The following is a 19,751-nucleotide window of genomic DNA, read 5'->3' on the forward strand; positions in this document are numbered from 1 at the left end:
TCTGGTCACTTATTATATGTGTGCTGTGATTCTTTGAGAAAATCTTCCTGTCTGTGTTCCCTCTTTTTCTAGCTGCTGGTGCACATCCTGACACCAGAGATGGGGCATTAACACTTTTCCCCTTTCTCTTTCTCCTTGCTGTCTCCCATTTTCTTTCACTTCAGCAGTTCAGAAATGCTGAAACCAAGCTCCTTTCCCTTTTGTTTGCTTTCCCCTTGTCCACTGATCAACCATCTTGATTATTACACTGCAGTATTAACTATAGGATAAACAGAAACACTGAGCTGGAGATTTAGCTGGGTTCTCCCTGCCCTCTTATGCAACCAAAGATTCTGCAGCACCCCCTTCTTGTTTGTTCTCAGGGATTAGTGGCAATAATCCACATACTGGTGACATAATGAGGCATAAGCTTCACTCAGAGAAGGCAGGACACCGTGCTTTGAGAGACCCTGGACTGGAAGGGATGGACATGGAAAGTTTGCAAGGTGGAGCCTACCCTCAGAGCTGAGTGGCAGGAAGATTGCTGATGGGGTTTTGCACATTATGAAAGCATCTCCATGAATACTGTCTTCTTCTTGAAGTTGGATTCAAAGTGTCTGCATGGAACATCTCACACAGCAGCATGTGCATGCTGTCAGTTTGTGTTAACCAGACGACCATGACATCATGTGATAGACAAAAACACTACTTGGTACCATATAGCCCAGCCCAGAACTTTTCACGTGAAACATTTGTTTTGTTTTGGTTTTAGGACATTTGCCTTTCTGACTGGTCCATTTTAATTAGAGCTGAACCTGAACCACAAACGATAGATTTGAACTTTCCCAGAGTTCAGCGGTGTTCAGATCTGGCTTTTGGTTTGGCCCATCACAAAGACAGGGGTCAGCTCCAAAGTTCAGATCTGGAAAGGAGCTGCTGGAAAGTGGGGGGCTGGAAAGATTATTTAGTGAGACCCATTTCTCATTTTAATGGGGGATTTGCAGTAGAGACACTCGCTCCTGGGTTTTAGGAGCAGTTTTACACAAGCAGCATCTCGAAGACTGGTATTAATACCAATCTATCTATTGAAATACTCATGTACAGCAGAAAGGGCCTTGTTCTTCCTTTTCTGGCCATAAAGCCTAGATCCTTGTCTGAAGCTGGAGTACCTTAAAAACCTAGACATTTTTCTTCTTGTCTTCGTTTAAAACTCATCATTCCTTTCTAGGGTATACTGCTTAAAAACAATTGACTGTGGGCTAGAAATTGGATCATTTTATTCTTATAAAATTTAGTTTTTTCAGCAGGTAGCTTGCAGGGTTGTTATGGCATCTGCCATTTGTCAATCTCTTGCAGGTCTGGATCCCCATTTTAGGGTGAGCTTTCTCAGTCCATGGCAAGACACAAACTTTACACAACACAAATACTAAACAGCAACCACTTGTCTGCTAGGTCAGATAACCTGACCCAGTGGGGTTAGCTGGACAGGCTCAGATGAAACATTGATTCAGAATCTGTTATAGGTCCTGAGAAGATTCAGATGAACCTTCCTTGTTTATGTGAACCTTGTCACTTCCCAGCTCTTGTCAGGACCAGAAACTCCAGAGCCGAAAAAACAGACTTTGCTCTTGTGATGCTTCCAAACTCATTTTGCAAACCAGAGAGGTTTGGATCAGAATCTAAACTTTGTGTATTTATCCAAACTTCTCTGAGCTCTTTACTCTTTTAAATCTCTTTCATATGTGTGATCTGTGCTGTGTCTTACTCCCTGGGGTTACAAATGTGACTACCAGGCAAGGACCCTTTAAACACCAAGTAGGGTGGACATCATTTCTTGACCCTGTCTCTCTCCCAGCAAGGTGTACAGGCAAGCCAGATGTATCAGAAAGGTGAATGCAGCCCCACAAGCAGCGTGAAAGAGCATTTGGAAAATATTTAAGCAAATTCAAAAGCAAGTCTCAACCCAGCCCTTCCACCAGAACTTTCTCATTTGCTTTCCACAACCTCTGAGCTCAGAGAGAGGACTGCAGGGACTTGCAGGGTTACTGCCCAGCCTGTCTGCTGCAGCCCAGGAGATGTGACCTCTGAGCAGAAATTGCAGAGCACAGACACGTGCTGGGGGGCTGCCAGCCCAGCCCCTCTGCTGGAAGGGCTGGGTGGAGTGGGTTAAAGCCAGTGAGGCACATCTGCTGCCATGGGAGATATCCAGGGAGTGAGAACATCCTGAACAGCCACATAACACTCACTGCTGTCTCCCCTTCCAAACTCTGCCCTGCCAAGAATGCACCAAACACATGAAAGCCCCCACACCTACAGGATGGGTCACCTGTGACAGTGCAAGTGACTTGCTTGTGGAATTTGACTTGCTGAGTTGGTCCTCTAAGGTCACCTGCCAGGCATTAGAAACCATGTCAGGAATAAATGTGAGCTACAGATTTGTAGGACAACCTTCATGCCTTCATCCTCCAGGAGATAATCCAACAGCAGCTCCCAGCAAATGCAGCAAGAACCTCTCTGCTGTGTTCCTGTGCAGAATTTTTACAGAAGAAGACAACATGCTGATCTACTATTTGACACAAATTATTTTTCCTTTTTTTGGTCAAATGTAAGTCTTTTGTCTATGTCTGTGCACTTCTTAAGAAGAAGGCCACCTTGAAGAGCAGAGGCACCAGGCAAGAAAGCACAACCATCTCTGTGCCTGGAAAGTGCTGTCCTGGGCACACAGGAGCTGTTTCTCCTTGACCTGAAATGCTTTTCAGACCTCCCAGTCTGGCTGTCACCATTTCTCAGTTTGAGCAGGATGTCCTCCATACTCACTGCTCTTATCATGAAATGTTGTGTAGAGCAAGGTGTTTCATTATTTCAGTTATTTGACATAATGCTCATCTTGTGTTGCTGTTGCAGTGAGAACTAAAAGGACAGTGGTTATTCCATTTCATGATATTTGTCTGGATTTAGATTGAAAGTCTGAAAGAGAATTTAAACAAACAAACAAACAAACAAACAAACAAATAAATAAATATATATATATATATTTGTTAGACCCTTCTTAGGTCACATAGATGCCAAGTGTATGTGATTCAGTTTAATAAAAGATACTGCTGCTCTTCATAAATCTTACTTTAGAAATGTCATGACAAAGTAGAATTAGTACTTTATATAAACTCATCCTAATTCTGTACTTGACAGAACCAAGTTAAATGATACTGAAAAGAAAAAAAAAAAACCTAGAAAAATACACTAGAAGAAGTTATGTTCAGAAGAATGTCCTTTTTCTAATCAGTGAAAGCAAGAAAGTCATATCCTGGTTTTTCATGTAAAGAATCTTTTTTTCCCCAGTCAGAATATTTTAAGGGTGGGCTCTCCTTTTCAAAAACCACTATGTCCCTCCAGCAATTACACTAAGATGATTGCTGCCAGCAAAGCTGGAAAGACTCACTGTGCAGGGAAATCTGGCTTAACTCTGATGGGATAAGTTTAGACTCTCCCTTTCCTTGCATTTTCTACTGCCAATTTCGGGGCTTCCCCATGCAGTTTGATACCTTCTGGGAGCCTTGCTTTTTTGGTTTCTAATTCTCTCAGTTCTTGGTGAGGCTGGATTTTTGTGCCAGACACATGGAAAATACTATGTGGAAGAACATCTAAAAGACAGGCTTTTAGAGCCAACACCCTGCTGCAGATTGAGCCCTAGGTGATCAGCTCTTGCCCTATATGTGTTAATTATTTTGTATCCCATACACATTAATCTGAAAGCAGTATCTTATACTTGATAAATGTCCTGGGATATGCTTGCTTTGTACGTGCTCCCAAAAGGAGGTTCCTGTTATATCTATCTATCTATCTATCTATCTATCTATCTATCTATCTATCTATCTATCTATCTATCTATCTATCTATCTATAATCTATCTATCTATCTATCATCTATCTATCATCTATCTATCTATCTGTTATCTATCTATCTATCTATCTATCTATCTATCTATCTATCTATCTATCTATCTATCTATCTATCTATCTATCTATCTATCTATCTATCTATCTATCTATCTATCTATCTATCTCAAACATTTGTGTGGCCTAACATAAAAAGTGAGTACAAGTCCACGCTGACAAACAAAATATCCACCTTGAAGTTGCACCTATCTCGCTAGTAGTCAAGAAATGTCAATTCCATACTGGGATGTGGAATCACTTGGAATCTCTCTGAAACAGAACAAATAGAACCTCAGCAATTCTTCTGGGAAGACATGTTAGTTATTTTTTAGTCAGTGATTTTTTTCCAAATTAAAAGTAAAGGAAGGGTGTGGATCCATGCTAAGCAGGTATGGCATGTGAGGATGCATGTGAGTGGGAGTGTAAGGAGTGGACTCCTGCAGCCATGGCTTTCTCTGGCAGACACTGGGATGCTGAGCATTGCTGTGTCACATCCCCCTGTGTCTCTGGCAGGAGATGTGCAGGTCAATACTGTGTTGAACAGTGGAAGAGCAGAGGACTCCCATCCCATGACTACTGCTCCTCCTGGAAGGGCTCCTGTCCCACCATGCAGCTCCATGGATATTCTCCCTGGCTTGAATTTGTATTTCCCTTGTTGCTTGACAAGATTCCAACTGAATTACTGTTATCTCCTCACAAAAAGAATCCAGTCAGAGGACAGCTTGTCCTCTTGCAGGTCCTTCTGTCCTCTGGACACATACCTTAACCCCCTCGTGCCTCTGTGAAAGAGAGGTAGTTATCTCTCTCTTCTCTTGCCCTCTCCAGCTGAATGATGTGTCTCCTTAAAGCAAGGACTGCCTCTTGCAGAAACAGATTTGTGTCTAACACCAATTTTATCCAGGTATCACTCAGAAAATTGTAATTCAATAATTCTGGCAAAGTGGCATTGGCTTATTCATAGGCTCTGCACAGAACATTCAGGTAATATTTAACTAAACTATCCTAGGAAGCAAGATCAGAAATTTTATCTGCAGAATACACAGAAAACCATCCACAGAAACTCTGGCATGCCCAGGTATAGGAGTCTGGTGCTTACTACAACCCATAATTGAGTGGACCCTCTAGAGGATTATTTAATATGTTCCTACAGCAAAAGACAGGTATGCACAGTGATTTAAAAAAGAATAAGGACATGCCCACTTGTCCCTGGGGATTTGTTATCTGGGCTAGAAATAAGGTAATAGAAAAAAAAAGATTATTTGATGCAAGTGGCAATGCAGATTTATTTTATAGAGCTGCTCTTCAACACAGTACAATTATGTCAGACCACTGAGATAATTTAAGTGATTAAAATACTGACCCAGCAAAATGTCCACTGAGAAGGTCTGATGCTGCATGGCAGTGGATTTTTGACACTCATGAGTATAACAGGAGGAATGACAGAGTATTTGTGAAATGGGGTCCACAGCAAAATCAAATACAGTCACAAAATTACAGAATAACTAGATTGGGAGGATCCTACCTAGAGTGCATCCACTCTGAACTGATTCACTCATGAAAGCCTCAAGCCTCTAAAATCTGTGCACATGGAAATCTCAGTGGTTATGGTAGCCAACTCCTCTGCTCTTGTATCTCCTCAAACAGAGCATGAAGCTGACTTGAAAGCAAATGTACTTTAAAAATGTGATTGGTACTACTGTCCTGTTTTCTTCTCAGGTTCAGAGTGGAGGTTTCTTTTCTGCTTGTTTTTCCCTTCTGTTTTATATTATGTGGCAAGCATCTTTTCTACTTCTTAAATCCAAGTGGACAGTGTTTCCCTTGCTGAGCCCCACACAGGTACCTCAGAAACCTTTAACAGCCCATATTGTAGTGCAAGAATACTATCAAGAGCAAACCTAAAAAAAAGACAAAAAATGTACCCATGTAGTTATAGATTCTCTTCTCTTTTTTCTAAATATTGCACTTATTTTTCTCTGTGAAATGCCCTTTAAAAGAGAGACTGTAATGCATTGTGAAATCTTACATAAGAGCTGTTATTAACAGGTTGAGGCAGTTGAATTATTAGATTAGAATAGAAGAGATTAGATGAGAATGGAATGGAATGGAATGGAATGGAATGGAATGGAATGGAATGGAATAGAATAGAATAGAATAGAATAGAATAGAATAGAATAGAATAGAATAGAATAGAATAGAATGTATAACACCTCTGGTTCCTCACAGACTCATTTAATTTAAGGACTTTGGTATACTTCAGAACACAGTTCCTCTGGGATGCCTTCAGGATTCCATGCTTTCTGGCAAGGGGTGCAAAGAACTTTTTTAAACCTCAGTGCACTGCAAGATGTCTCCAGCTGAGCTTTCACATACTATGACACATCAAACCTCTTGTCATCACTGAAAAGGCACCAAACATTCATCAGGGAACCATTGAGTGCCACAGTGGGACACCAGCAGGTCCAGAAGAGAACACAAGCAGGAGACAATCTCTCTGCTCCAGCTCTTGTTTCCCACATGCTGCTTTGATAGTATTAGCAGCAGCATTGTGAAAGCACAGCCGTGTGTGACCCACACAGGCTCCTCTGAAAGGCACAGTGCATCTGGGAGCTCCCCCCTCCTGCTCCTCAGGCCATGCTCTCCTGCACTCTTTAAATGGGTGCTCAGCACCATGTTCTCATTTAGCTTAGACAAAAATTAGCAGTGGTGCTTTGGGACCAAAACTCAATTTCACCATTTTCTCTGACAGTGCTTCTTAGGGCTGAGCTGGTAAGAAATATTTGTTATGGCAAATATAGTTTTACAGCAGAGAGCCCAAAAATTTCGTATTTCTCTGGGCACTGCTAAAGATCTTTTCAAAGATTATAGCAAACTCACTAACCTCACAGAAACTGTCCCAGAAAACTTCACCAAGGGACATGTTGCCAAAAGACAGTCAAAAACATAATAGAATTATGCTCACTGGAACAGAAATGCTGACTATTGTTTAAGGTTGCCAGGACTTAACTGAATAAATTAGGGGGTTAATTAACTTTAAAATCCCTGTAAATCCTTGCAAGACACATTACAGAAATCACTGGGGAAAGTAACACCAAGCCTTTAGAAAATACCCATGACATTCAAAAACTGTTTGAAGAAATGTGAAAAGGAGAGGCAGACTAAGTATCTCTTTTTAATATACAGGCTTTCAAAAGTGTTTAAAGAGTGACAGCAAGAAGCTGCAATAAGGCTACTGTGAAATAATTCTGGCTCATGTACAGCCCATTCTAAAATAAGATTTGACAAACCCACATGAGCAACAGAAAACAATCCAGTTGACAGAGCAGTTCTAAACTGATGGCCAAGATCCTGGCACCTCCAGCCATAAAAACTTAGTGGGAGCCTGGAGATGAAACATGCTGAGTAAGAGAAGAAATCTGTAAATAAACCATTATGTCATATCCCTACACATGCTCAGCTTTGGGATCTGCAATTTTCTCTGTCCTGGGCATGTGTAATTGAAAATAGATACCACAGAGAGCCTAGGAAGAAGCTGCTGTAATCACCCCTGCTCCAGCTCTAGTTCAACTACACATACCTGTATGGATGAAACAAAATTAAACAAGATTATTTTAATTAGACTGCAGTAGAAAATAAGGGGTTTAAGGAGCAAAAGTGAAATGTGAACACTGTAAAGAGAACATTACTGAACATGACCATCAGCAGGCTCCATCCCTGAAAGTGCTGCCAGTAACAGAGATTCAGCCAGCACCACAGTCATTGTTCAGGGACACTCCTGAGCACAGGTGCTTCAAAGGAACCTCACAACCATAGATGGCTGCATGTATTTTTTATTTTTTACAGGAGGCTACACAGAAATCAATGAGTTAGCAGTGATTTATTAGTGAGTAGGAGATGTAGAACAAAGGCTGATCCACTGCTCAGTGGAGTGGATTCCAGAGGAGAGTAAAAACCAAGGATAATATCAAGAAGGCCAAGCACTTCTTGCCCCAGACTTCCCTAAGCAGGTGAATGGTGAGCAGATGGTTATAAACTTACACCATCAACAGAGGAACCTCTGAGCTTTAGAGAGCAGAATTTGTCCATGTTGATTGCTCTCCAGTTTGCTGTCCCTCATCTCAGAACATTTAATGGGGTGAGTGGTTGTCCTTACAGCCACTAGTGCTGAAAACTAGTGGAGAACTCTAATTAAGAAGAATTGAAAAGATGAATGTGTTGCCTTTGTAAAAAAAAAAAAAAAAAAAAAAAGCACCAAAAAAAACCCAACAAAACAAAACCACCAAAAACTTAAAAGAAAGGAATTGTAGGACCAATCAGGTTAACTTCAGTAAATGAAAAAATATGGGAACAAACTCCCATTTGTAAGCTTGTAACTAAGGACAAGGACATGAGTAAGAGTCAACCAGGAACTGTCAAGAACAAATCACATTAAACCAAACTAATTTCCTTTCTTCTTGGGCCACCCAGGGCCTCAGAGGCAGAGCAGAAGCAGTTTATACCACACATCTTGGACTCAAAGGGAGCTTTGGACCCTGCTTTATAGGGCATTCACATAAGAAAAATAAGAACTTGCCAGATGGTTACAGACCATCTGGAAATCGTACTTGGAGGGTAGTTATCAAAATGGAAAGGTTCCTGACTAGGTTTCTGTGATCTGTGCTGGAGCTGGTACCAGGCAGCATCATACTCTTGACTTGACCAAGAGAATAAGCTGTGCACATTGCATTTGTGAATTATGTCATGTTGGGAAGGACTCCCAGGAAGCTGGAGGAAGTTTGGGTCAAAATTGAACATGATCATGGATAAGTGGTCCAGAAAAGAAGAAAAAAAGCCTTAAAGCAAAGAAAGAGGGGGCAAATCAGGAAGGCAAAGATCTGTACATGGGAATGATCATCTGCACAAATGCAAGATGAGAAACATCTGGTGGGAGAGCAGCTGAACAGAAGACAGCTGCAAACTGAGTAAGAGTCAGAAGCGTCCTGCTGCTGTGAAATGAGGAATGCTGGCAGGAACAAACAGGACTAGAGCATACAAGGCATGTGAAGGGCTCCTTCTGCTCTGGCCCCAAGGAGGCAAGACCTCAGCTGGAGCAGCCTGTCACATCTCCAGCACTGCAACTCCAACCAGCCAGCTGGGAGAGCAGGGGCAGGGAGCAGAGCCCTTGGGGGTGCTGGGCAAGAACTGATGAGGCAGCACATCTGGGAAGGGGTGGAAGTCTTTACATATTCCAAGGCTGCTGCTAGAAGGAGGGAGTAATCTGGTCTTGGCAGCTCTAGAGGAAGAAGCAGTGGGTTTGCACTCAGAAAGAGAATTTCAGGTTAATATTTGTGAAATGCATACCAGTAGGGGTCCGAAGGTACTGGGCTAGACCCTGAAACCTCTTCTACTGAAGATCCTTAAGAACAGGAACAATAAAGATTGTTCAACAATAAAAGCTGTTGTGAGGAACATCTGTCTTATTAGCCATGTCAGGGTTGACAGAGAAGAGACCCTCCTGAGTTTTCTGCTCTTCTGCCTTAATTTTTCTGCCTGTACAAAGTGGTTCCAGTAGACTTTAGTTCTGACATGTAGCACTGGGTACAGAAAGTTAGAGGGACAGAGAAATTAAATTAAATTAGTTCCTGCTTTATAAACCAAGAAGCTCAAAGTTAATTACACTGAAAATGCAAATAAAGGATCTGCTCCAGACAATGAGAAAACTCCCTCTGACTCGTACTGCCCTAGGACCAAACCCAAAATGAAGAGCCTGCACTATTTTATTGGAGAATTGTTAAAATGTGTGTTGAATAAAATGAAAAATTACTGTCTGTAGAATTCTTCATCCAACACTACTTAAGGTGCTGTTGTCTGAGTTTTAGTTTATTCATCTAGATATATCTATTGTCTTTTGCCATAAAAAATTACTCAATCTGTCATCAGCTTACCAGACTTGTTGAAAAGGGTAGGTTTGTCTAAAAAAATTATTTCTGCTGTGGTAATTTCTTTTTCCCACTGACCTATGTTGTATTGTGTCATATATTCAATCTGGTGGATTGTGTAAGTGCATGAAGAATTTGTCTTGTTTAATAACAGTGTGTAGTACTTTTTTCTATCATTGCTGATGCAAGATCTAAGAAATTACTGGGCCAACACTGCATGTTCTGCAGTTAAATATTTCAAGTTAAATTACAGTTCTAATAGCTGACATTCAGTGGCAGCCTGATTCATCTAGCTGCTGACATGAGGCATTTCAGGATGGTGAGTGAAACAGCAGAATTCCCATCTAATTACTCTGACAAAATAGATGTCTTGCAAAGAGCTATGGAACAGTTACATCTTTAACCCTGTGCTCACAGCTGGATAATTGAATATGTATTTAGCCTCTGTCATTCTCAGCTGATTGTGGCTCCCAGATGGAAATACTCTGCAGAATCTTCTGCAAGTTTGAGCCTGGTAAACTACAGCAATTGTGGAACTTGTAAGAATTTCCTCATCAAACCATGCTAAGTGCTCAGTTAGAAGTCTAAAACTCAGCCAGAAATGGCATCTAAATGGGGGATAAAACACAGGCTACTCCATGACTCCAAGGACAGATAAAGGCTCCTCTCTGCCTACCTGCCAGAAGACAAGTGCTAAGGAATCAGTGGTCCAAAATCTGTCTGAGCAGCAGCTGCCTGCATTGCTGGCTATCAGCACACTTATAAAGTCCTGTTAGAATGCAAATAAACTCAAGAAAATGGCAGTAACTCAGACTGGCAAATGACAGACTCCTCTGATAGCTTGGCAGATTGCTAGAAGTGGCCTTGAGCACCTTCAACAAAGAAAAAAGGCTTAATTTTAATTAATACTGGCAGTCATCTCCTTTTGGAGTTATTAGATTAGACAGTTATCAGATCAGATAGTTATTAGTTCATGTTATACTCATGAAAACATCCCTTCTATGTTTTGGGAATAAAGTCAGAACTGTCATCTTTGACTCCAAGGCAGGCATTTCTTACAGAGAAATGGACAAATCCAAAAGTTGCAATAAAGCCAAAGCAGTGTCTTTTGCACCAAAATAAAAATCTCAACAGAATTTTTCTGGTCTATGCAACAGAAAACTTTGGAAGTCAGACAAGATTTTTTTCTTCTGAGACTGAGAAACTGAGTGTGTACAGTGCCAAATAACTAGATAATCAGGATATTCACTGGAAAAAGAAATATCTAGCCCCAAATTTGGGTCAAACCCCAAATCTGCTGCTACTTATATCTTCATTTCATGAACATTTCTGGAAAGACCTGTCTCCTTTTTGTTGCAGACCAAGAATATTTTTGAAATCTCAGAAAATTTTGTAAAATGAGATTATTGTTCTCCATTAAGGTATCACAGCAATCATTACTTAAATATTTTTAGCTGCCTAACAAAGACTTGCTCAGAACTGATTCCAAGTGATGACATGCTAATGAAAACTTGGTGTACAGCAGACATTATTTGAGCCAGAGGTTCCCTTCCCTCCTCCATCAGCAGTTTCTGATAGACTCCACTGAGCCTGGGACCTTAGTGAACTGCTCAGGAACACTAGTGAAGTTTTAGGACATATTTTAGTTAAAAAATACCCCCAAAAGCTTAATTCTTTCCAGGACAACTTAACTTGCTAATTTCTGAGACCTTCTTATTTTAGAGCTGCATTGAAACAGGAGAGTAATCTCTTGAGGGAGTCAGTGTGGTTTCCATTGGATATTATCCCATGACTTGAGAAAATTCCATCACTGCTGTTAGCTCTCCAATGGATAAAGGAAAGATATTTTCCTTTATTGTTGATGGTAGTCAGGGGTATAAGGGGAATGAGAGAGAGAGAAGGGAAGATAAACACATGATTTTCTTTCATTTTATAAAATTGATCAAGGGAAGCAAGGTGTGAAAATTTACAGAGAAGGCACAGACACCATGGCTGGAATAAAATGTCTTTCCATGTACTCTGGAGACATGGGGAATATATTGAGCTGAAACACAAAACATGAACAACTGTCACTAAAGCTCTGAGTAAATCTACTGAACTGCAGGTCACAGCTGCTATGTTCCCTCACAGGAATAAGTTTCTTCTAGTTAATAACCCTTTCTACATATACTTCAAAGGTATCTGACCAAAAATTTCCCTGGGTCTGGTTTTGTGTTGTTGTTTACCCTCATCCTGAAGAAAAGCAAACTGTGTCTCTAAATTAGCTTCTATTACATCTCTTGCTTCCAATATTTCATTTTATAGATTAGAAATAGAATTTTTTTAAAAGAAGAAGAAAAAAATCCTGCAAGTCAACAGAACAGATTTTAAAACAAGAGTCCCAGATTTGACTTTAGCTGGCAAGCAAAAGGAGAGGAGTGAATATCAACATGTGAAGATCACACTAGGAGCTAGAACAGTGGTTCCATAGCTGTTTTGGATTGCTATAAACCCTCAGAATTTCTTACAGACCACCAGGTATCTTTATCATCAAACTTTTAATTGGAAACACTATTTAAAATAGTGTTTAATATGGCTCTGTGGGTTAGCTGTGAACCCTTCACCGTGGCCTCCTGGACCACCAGTGTTCTGCAGAGCACTGAACCAGACTGCACACATTGAACACCCCAACTAAACACTGCTGGGTCTGAGACAGAGGCACTCCTGCAACTGCACCATCTTCTCAGATAATGCACATGTCAGTTCTACCTGCCTGGTAGCTGAAGAACACAAAACCCTTTTGTTTTTTTCCCTACCCAAAGTTTATTTTTTATTTCTTTGGAGAAACAAGCAAATGGTGCCAAACTTCAGTTTCTGATTGTTTCTTGTAGGATCTTCCTCTTCTCTGGCAATGGTGCAATCTTTCAGGAAGCTGACTATGAAAATAAGAAATATAAATCCCCCCACACTGTGGAGTTATTATTCCAGAATAATTATGAGATCTATGAATCCAAAATTTAAAAATTAAAACTAGCTTCTAAGTTTTTTGGGTTTTTTTTCCTCCTCTGGAAAATTTGTTCCTTTTTTCCCCTTCCCAAATCCACTAATGATGCTAGAGCTCTGTGTGTGGTCATTAAAGCATTTCAGCAACTTTCTGCAAACTCTTTACAGTGATTCTTTGGCTGCAGCATTACAGGATTGTCTGTTTGTTACCAGAGAAACACACAGAGGAAAGCCATGAGGAGGGAACTTCTGGGGAAAGCATTGAGAAGGGAACTTTTGTGGAACTGTCATAAATAACAGCAGCAAAACACCACGATCCAGCCCTGTGTGAAGTCAGTGACAGAGTGTGGTCTCACACAAGAGCAGGGATGGGCTGCAGCTTCCCCTCCCATCATTCTGCCTCCTTGCACCTCACAGGCACCTCAGCCAACCAGTGTAGAAAGGGCCTTATTCACTTCTCATAGTCACCTTATTCACTTCTCCTCACATTCACCTTTTCCACCTCTCCTCATACACTCATTATCAACAGCTACTGCATGGAATTGGCAATCAGGAACCTTTGCAAGTAGCAGCATCACAGACCAAAAAAAAAAACCCAAAAATGAACTCATTTTCTAAACCAGCTATTTTAAAAGATAAGTCTGTGCTTGCATGACAGTATCTCACCTAATTTGGAGAGAAAATAGTGCTGTCACAGAACTTCTGAGTCCTTTTTATGCTCAAGTGCCATTGTAATGCAGAGGTTTGGGTCAGAGTGGGAGTGGAAAAGGTCACTTCAGCAAAACTAATGCCCAGGAAAAGCCTGCAAGGGAAAGGGGTAACCTCTGCCTTTAAAGAAAATGAACCCTACCCAGGTCTTGTCTCTATGGGTCTCTCTTGCAGTACTTTACACTCAGCATCACTAATAGATGCTACTGGAGCATTTATAAAGTTAGATTAATAATCAGCCCCATTTCTGTCCCAGGGTTTTTTTGGTTGTTGTTGTCTGAACAGTTCTCTTTTCCATGCAGTGCCAATGCTCAGAGGTACCTCTTAACTCACTTTTTATTCATCTGAACCTTCAATCTTGCAAACCTGACTAGACAGTGTGAAAACAAATCCTGTGGCCTCACCTCAGCACTGTCCAGATCCACTGCCAAGTTCCCTCTGGTGAAGGGGTTTGCTGGGACTATCCCATGCCTGCATCCCTGGGGTAATTTGCCCGAGCTGAGCCAAGCATCTTAAACACGCGTGGGATTCCGTGAGATGAGAAACCCAGGCTGAGGAATGGTGGCCTCCTCACGCTGCTGCCTGCCCCCCTTGCTGTAGATGATGTCTGTGCTTTCTTTCTGCCAACCCATCAGCTTTTGGCTTCTCTCCACAGGAAGCAGGGAGGCCGCGTTCACCTATGCCATTACTGCTGCCGGGGTTGCGCACGCTGTCACGGCCGCCTGCAGCCAGGGCAACCTCAGCAATTGTGGCTGTGACCGAGAGAAACAGGGCTACTACAACCAGGAGGAGGGCTGGAAGTGGGGAGGCTGCTCTGCGGATATCAGATACGGCATTGAGTTCTCCCGGAGGTTTGTTGATGCCCGAGAAATCAAAAAGAATGCACGGAGGCTGATGAACTTGCACAACAATGAGGCTGGAAGAAAGGTATTCCAGAAAGGATGAGGGATGGGAACGTGTGCTGGAGGACGGGGGGAGGCTGGCTTGGTGGCAGGAGGCATTTCCTGAGAGCTCACCCCTCTCTCTGATATTATCCCACACCCACATCAAGTCATCTGTTCACCTTTTTTATCCTGTTTCTTTTTACTCAGAGCTGGCCATGTATATATGGTACCTATACTACCATGTATTATAGGTACTCCTGTAAAAATTTCTGCTTCCTAAGCCTTCTTTCCAGCCCTGATAACAGAGAGGACCTTGCTGGATCTGTTTAGCATAATGATAAATCCCTGCTTTTGGTCCAATTTGCAAAAAAATCTAGCAAGGGATGTTGGGGTTTGTGACGGGACAGAACTGAGTTGTCTGCATTGCTCAGCTTCCACAGCTCTTCCAGATATTTATTCCAGTGAAACCCCAAATCATTTATTTGACCTCAGCTCTAGTAAAATACACAGAGTAGTACACAATGCACTTAGCAGATGCACAACTGTCTCTAGTAAAATACACATAGTAGTACACAATGCACTCTTTGCAGATGCACAACTGTCTCTAGTAAAATACACAGAGTAGTACACAAAGCACTCTTTGCAAATGCACAACTGTCTCTAGTAAAATACACAGAGTAGTACACAATGCACTCTTTGCAGATGCACAACTGTCTCTTTGTAACTACAAAGCTGCAAAGAGCTGCAGAAGAAGAAGAAGCAACCACGACTGAATTGCTTCTCATGGTGACAGTAAACATCATGGGGCTATGCTGATTTTTGTGTTCACCAATCCTCACAGCTGTCAAAGCTTGTCCTTTAAAGAGTGTACCAAACCTTTCTGCATCATATATACCTACCTCAGGAGAGATTATAGCCTTCAAAGTGTTTTCCCCTAGGAAAAATCCAACATACCAAAGTAGCAATCCAATAAAATCTGCCTCCTTCTCTAGTCCCCAAAGTAAGACTGAATTTTCCTCCTCTAAAACCATGTGTGCCTTCAGTCCTGTACTGAGCACTGGGCAGAGAGAGCAGAATTGGTGGTGACAGAAACAATGCACTTGTTTTTCTGCCTGGATCTTGCTTACTAGCACAGCTGCCCTGGCCATGCACTGCAACAGAAGGTTTTGGATGGGCAGGAGTTCACTGGGATGGAAATACTACATAAATTCAGTGTGGTGAGAGAGGCAGAATCTCAAGTGTAGAGAGAGGATGGGTACTTCAGTGATAGCTCACACTGAGGTCTCCAGGTGTGCAGGAGAAAGCTGACTGAAGAGCCAAACAGAAAAACAGCCTTGAGGGCCACAGTCTTTTTTCCTAAAAATTGCTGCCACGGGTATAAAAGAATTTCATTCAGCAGTTGAAAACCACATTGGAAGACCAGCTCCAGGTCTGATCACTTCACTTAGGCTGGGAATTTCAGCTCAGCATCACAAATTGTGTTTGGAGGAAAAACAAGATGGAAGTCAACTTTCAAACTCACTGGGAGAATTTATTACTGCTAGATGCATTCCCATCCCTGCTTAAACTGGCATCCTCTGTGGTGTGTGCTGTGCCACCCCCATGGAGATCCTGATGCAGGTCCTGCTTGGAGCATGCCACACTCTAGATGTGAAAGAGGGACAAAAGAGCAAAAGCAGATACTGAGATGGAAATCAGTGAAGTCCCAAGAACAGAAAGAGCTCATTGTGTGGACCAGGCACTGATCATGGGTCCCCCAATTCTAAATACAGCCCAGTAACCACCAGACCACATTGCTGATTCTTATTAAGCACATGATATTTTACTTTTCATCAGAATTTCATAAGCAGACCAAATAAGTCCATGTTTTTACAGATACTTCTGGTAGCAAAATTCATGCAAATAAATTTTATTTAACAATTCTAAATTTTTTTTTCAAATGTTCTTGCAAAAAAAACAAATGATAATACTTTCATATTTTAAGAAAGGAATACAAAGGCTTGCAACACCAGCAATACATTTTTTCCATTTTTAAAAATATAAACAATATTTTGGAATTTATTAACTTTTTGTTGCATTTTTCAGTAGTTATTTATACCCATAGCTGCTCATTAATTCATTGTATTGCTTTCAAAAGCTAAGAACGACTGAAAGGATTTGGTGTAGTTTTTTGTTTTTAAGTATAATCCATAAAATCCAGAGGAATGTGCTAATATAAAACATGTTTTTGGGGGTCATGTTTAGAAATAATGTTGGTGTTATGATATATATTCCCCTTAACTGAATATCCAGAGTTGTACAGTAAATAATATTTAGTGATTTTGGCTCTTCCGAGATAATTTGCTTTTTTGTATAAATTAGACATTTTGAATTCAGGATTGAATGAAACTTAAGATTAGAACAAAACTCTGGAACCTAGGTTATACTTTCTGTGTTTCTGGGTTGGACCCTTACAAAAGCAGTCCCAGAATTTTCTGCAATTTCAGTGTGAAATCACAAGTTCCTTCTGAGAATCCAGGCAGACTTGAAATCTGACCTACATTCACCTGAAATCTGCCTGATTTGGGGGTTTTTGGTAAACCTGGAGCACTGTGAGCCTGACACAAAACCTGAAACCAGGGGTTTCTGCTTATGCCTGGGGGTCATTCTTACATACTCCCCATGGTCCTTATTCCCACTCAGGTCAGGGATCACAGAATCTCAGAAGCAATCCCAGAATGACAGAATGGGTGAGGTTGGAAGGGTCCAACCCCTCTGCTCAAGCAGGATCCCCTAGACAATGTTCTCATGATTGTGTTCAGATGCTTTTTGAGTATGTCAAGAGAAGGAGACTCCACACCCTCTCTGGACAATCTGTTCAGTGCCTGGGCACTGCCCAGGAAGAAGTTCTGCCTCCTGTCCAGGTGGAACCTCCTGGCATCAGTTCCTGCCCGTGGCTCTGGTGCCACTGCTGGGCCCCCAGAGCAGAGCCTGGGCCCTGCTCTGCCCCTCCCTGCACACAGGGACACCCAGGGCTGAGGGCCCCTCTCAGCTGGGGCTCCTCTCCAGGCTGCTGCAGATCCCTTGCTCCTCATGGGATACTGAACTCCATGATCCCGTGGTCACTACAGCCACAGCTGTCCCCAACCTTCCCATCCCCAGCAAGACCTTCCTTGTTTGTTAGAGCAAGGTCCAGCCTCACCCCTTCCCTTGCTGGCTCCTCCTTTTGCCTGGGCACAACGCTGAACTTCCATCTTTCTCCTTTTCCCTTCCAAAACTCTCACAACACAACTGGGAAATGCTCTGAGAAAATCTGTCAGTGCCATCCTGCTGATCTGTCTTAAAATTTGGAAACACTTTGGAGCCAAGTTTCTGGTTCATTATTGCTATTATAAAGAACCAAAGTGAAAATATTTTATCCATGTTATGAATAGGAAGAAAAGGTAAGAGAGAAAACACAGGCAACGGGAATTTTTAAATTCTTCATTGCTTTAGAAGTTCTCAAATATTTTCAAATAAGGTATTTTCAACCTTAGAGTGGTAATGGACAATAAAGGCAGTAAAGGAAGTGTATGCTTTTGTAGCTTCCTACAGATTTCACAACACTTTCACCATTTAAAATACCCTGCAATCACACCTGTAATTGAAGGCTTGCAGCTCTTTTTCAGTCATTCCAAATTGGCTTTTTGAGTTAGCTAAGAAGAACAACTTCCAGCCAGCAAATATGCTACCTTCCTTTTAGTCTTTTTGAATCTCAGAGCCTTCCAAGACAGAAAAACGAGGAAAAAAGGACACAAAAAGCTCCCAACCCCACAAACAATTGTTTCCAACTTGCTCTGAAGTCAGTGGCAGGCCCTTGAGGACCTCACTAGGCACCTACCAGGTGGCCAGAGGTTCATTGCTAGGATCATTAGTCAAGACTCTGGCCACCAGTTTTGCCCCTCCAGCAATAACCTGAATGTTCTTTTATACTCCCACAAGGACTTTCTCATGTGCTCTCAGAAATCCTGCCCATTCTCCATCCCTTCCAGCTCTTGTCCCACACATGCCTGGGTGTCAGAGGGGTTTGGAAGTACAGCAGTGTGGCTGGAATAATCATCCTGCATTGGGATGATCTCAAAAGCTGGCCTGCTGGTACCTCACTGCTAAAAACAGGGCCCAGAGGAATTTTTCTTTGGGAAACAAGCAGCATGCTGTAAAAATAATTGCACAAACTTTGCAAACAGATGAGCTTATAAGCCTAAAGTATTCTTTGAAAAAACAGTCTTGGGGGGTTCTTTTACTTCTGTCTAGGGTTGAGATGTTCAATATAACCCTCTAATAAATTATCTCATTGGAAAAAAAATATCATTTAGGCTTCTCAGGGAATTTCTGATGACTGTGGAATGAATGAATACCCTAATTGCCCCACACTGCATCCCATATGGCTCTGCATTGCATTTCTAAGAACTGCTTCAGCTAATGGCAGGTTTGCAAAGTTTCTGCTAAATTTGCAAGAGGAAGCACCAGTGACAAAATCATAATCTTGTCACTGGTGCAGTTTGGAATGAATAAATGTCCAGGGATTCCTAGTGGCACCAGACTCTCCTGATGGAAGATTTATGCTTGGTGGCAAAGCAGCACCTCACACTTTGGTGTGAAAAGGCAGAGGAACAAACTTCCCCATCAGTTTCTAAACATCTGCTGTGATTTGGGATGGAAAGAACAAGTGTGGTAAAGGAAAACAAGCCCCCAAAGGAGGACTAGAATAAGTCTAACACAAATGTTACTGAAAGAACGTTTTGTTGCAAATCTGAAAGATTACAGAGAGATCTGTGGGCAAATCTTTGACAGAGTAATGAAAAATTAAATACCAACAAACCAAGTCAGCTTTGATGCTGTTTTATGACACAGCCTTCTACCATGTATTTTTAGAAATAAGTATCTTTATTCTTGGATAAATGAACTTAGAGTAACATCTGGTAACACACATCATTAAGCTTAACTTTTTGTTGAAATTTCAAAACAATGACTGTCTCTCACGGGAAATCTCATTTATAAAAATGGAGGTTTCTGTTTGTTTTTATGGGGTGAGTTAAAAGAACAAACTGACAAATTGGTAGCAGATTGCAGCTTTTACGAAAAGTAGAAATGTTTCTAACAGTTTATCAATCAATTAGGCTCTTCCAACAGACAGTGACTGTGGTTATGTGGAGGGAAAACTGGCCCTTCCAGAAACACACCCATCACACTGACTGCCAGCAGCTCTGCTGACACCATCCCAAGATTTACTCCTTTGTAACAGCAATGGGCTTTTCCTGCTGGTTTTTGGAATGCCTGGAAGATGACAACAGCTTTTTTTACACGTGAAACAATAAGAGTGTGGGGAA

The 19,751-nt window shown here is 41.6% G+C and overlaps 1 protein-coding gene across 2 annotated transcripts in view; it reads left to right on the forward strand.

Moving 5' to 3' along the window:
• Window positions 1–19,751, forward strand: part of WNT7B (Wnt family member 7B) — a 95,229-nt gene that overhangs the window by 65,098 nt on the left and 10,380 nt on the right. For both annotated transcript variants that reach the window (XM_009095101.4, XM_009095100.4), the window contains exon 3: window positions 14,175–14,446. In XM_009095101.4, coding sequence (XP_009093349.1) covers window positions 14,175–14,446 — 272 coding nt within the window. The remainder of the gene's footprint in view (window positions 1–14,174; window positions 14,447–19,751) is intronic.

This window comes from Serinus canaria, chromosome 1A, assembly GCF_022539315.1.
Source record: "Serinus canaria isolate serCan28SL12 chromosome 1A, serCan2020, whole genome shotgun sequence".
Lineage (NCBI taxonomy): Eukaryota > Metazoa > Chordata > Aves > Passeriformes > Fringillidae > Serinus > Serinus canaria.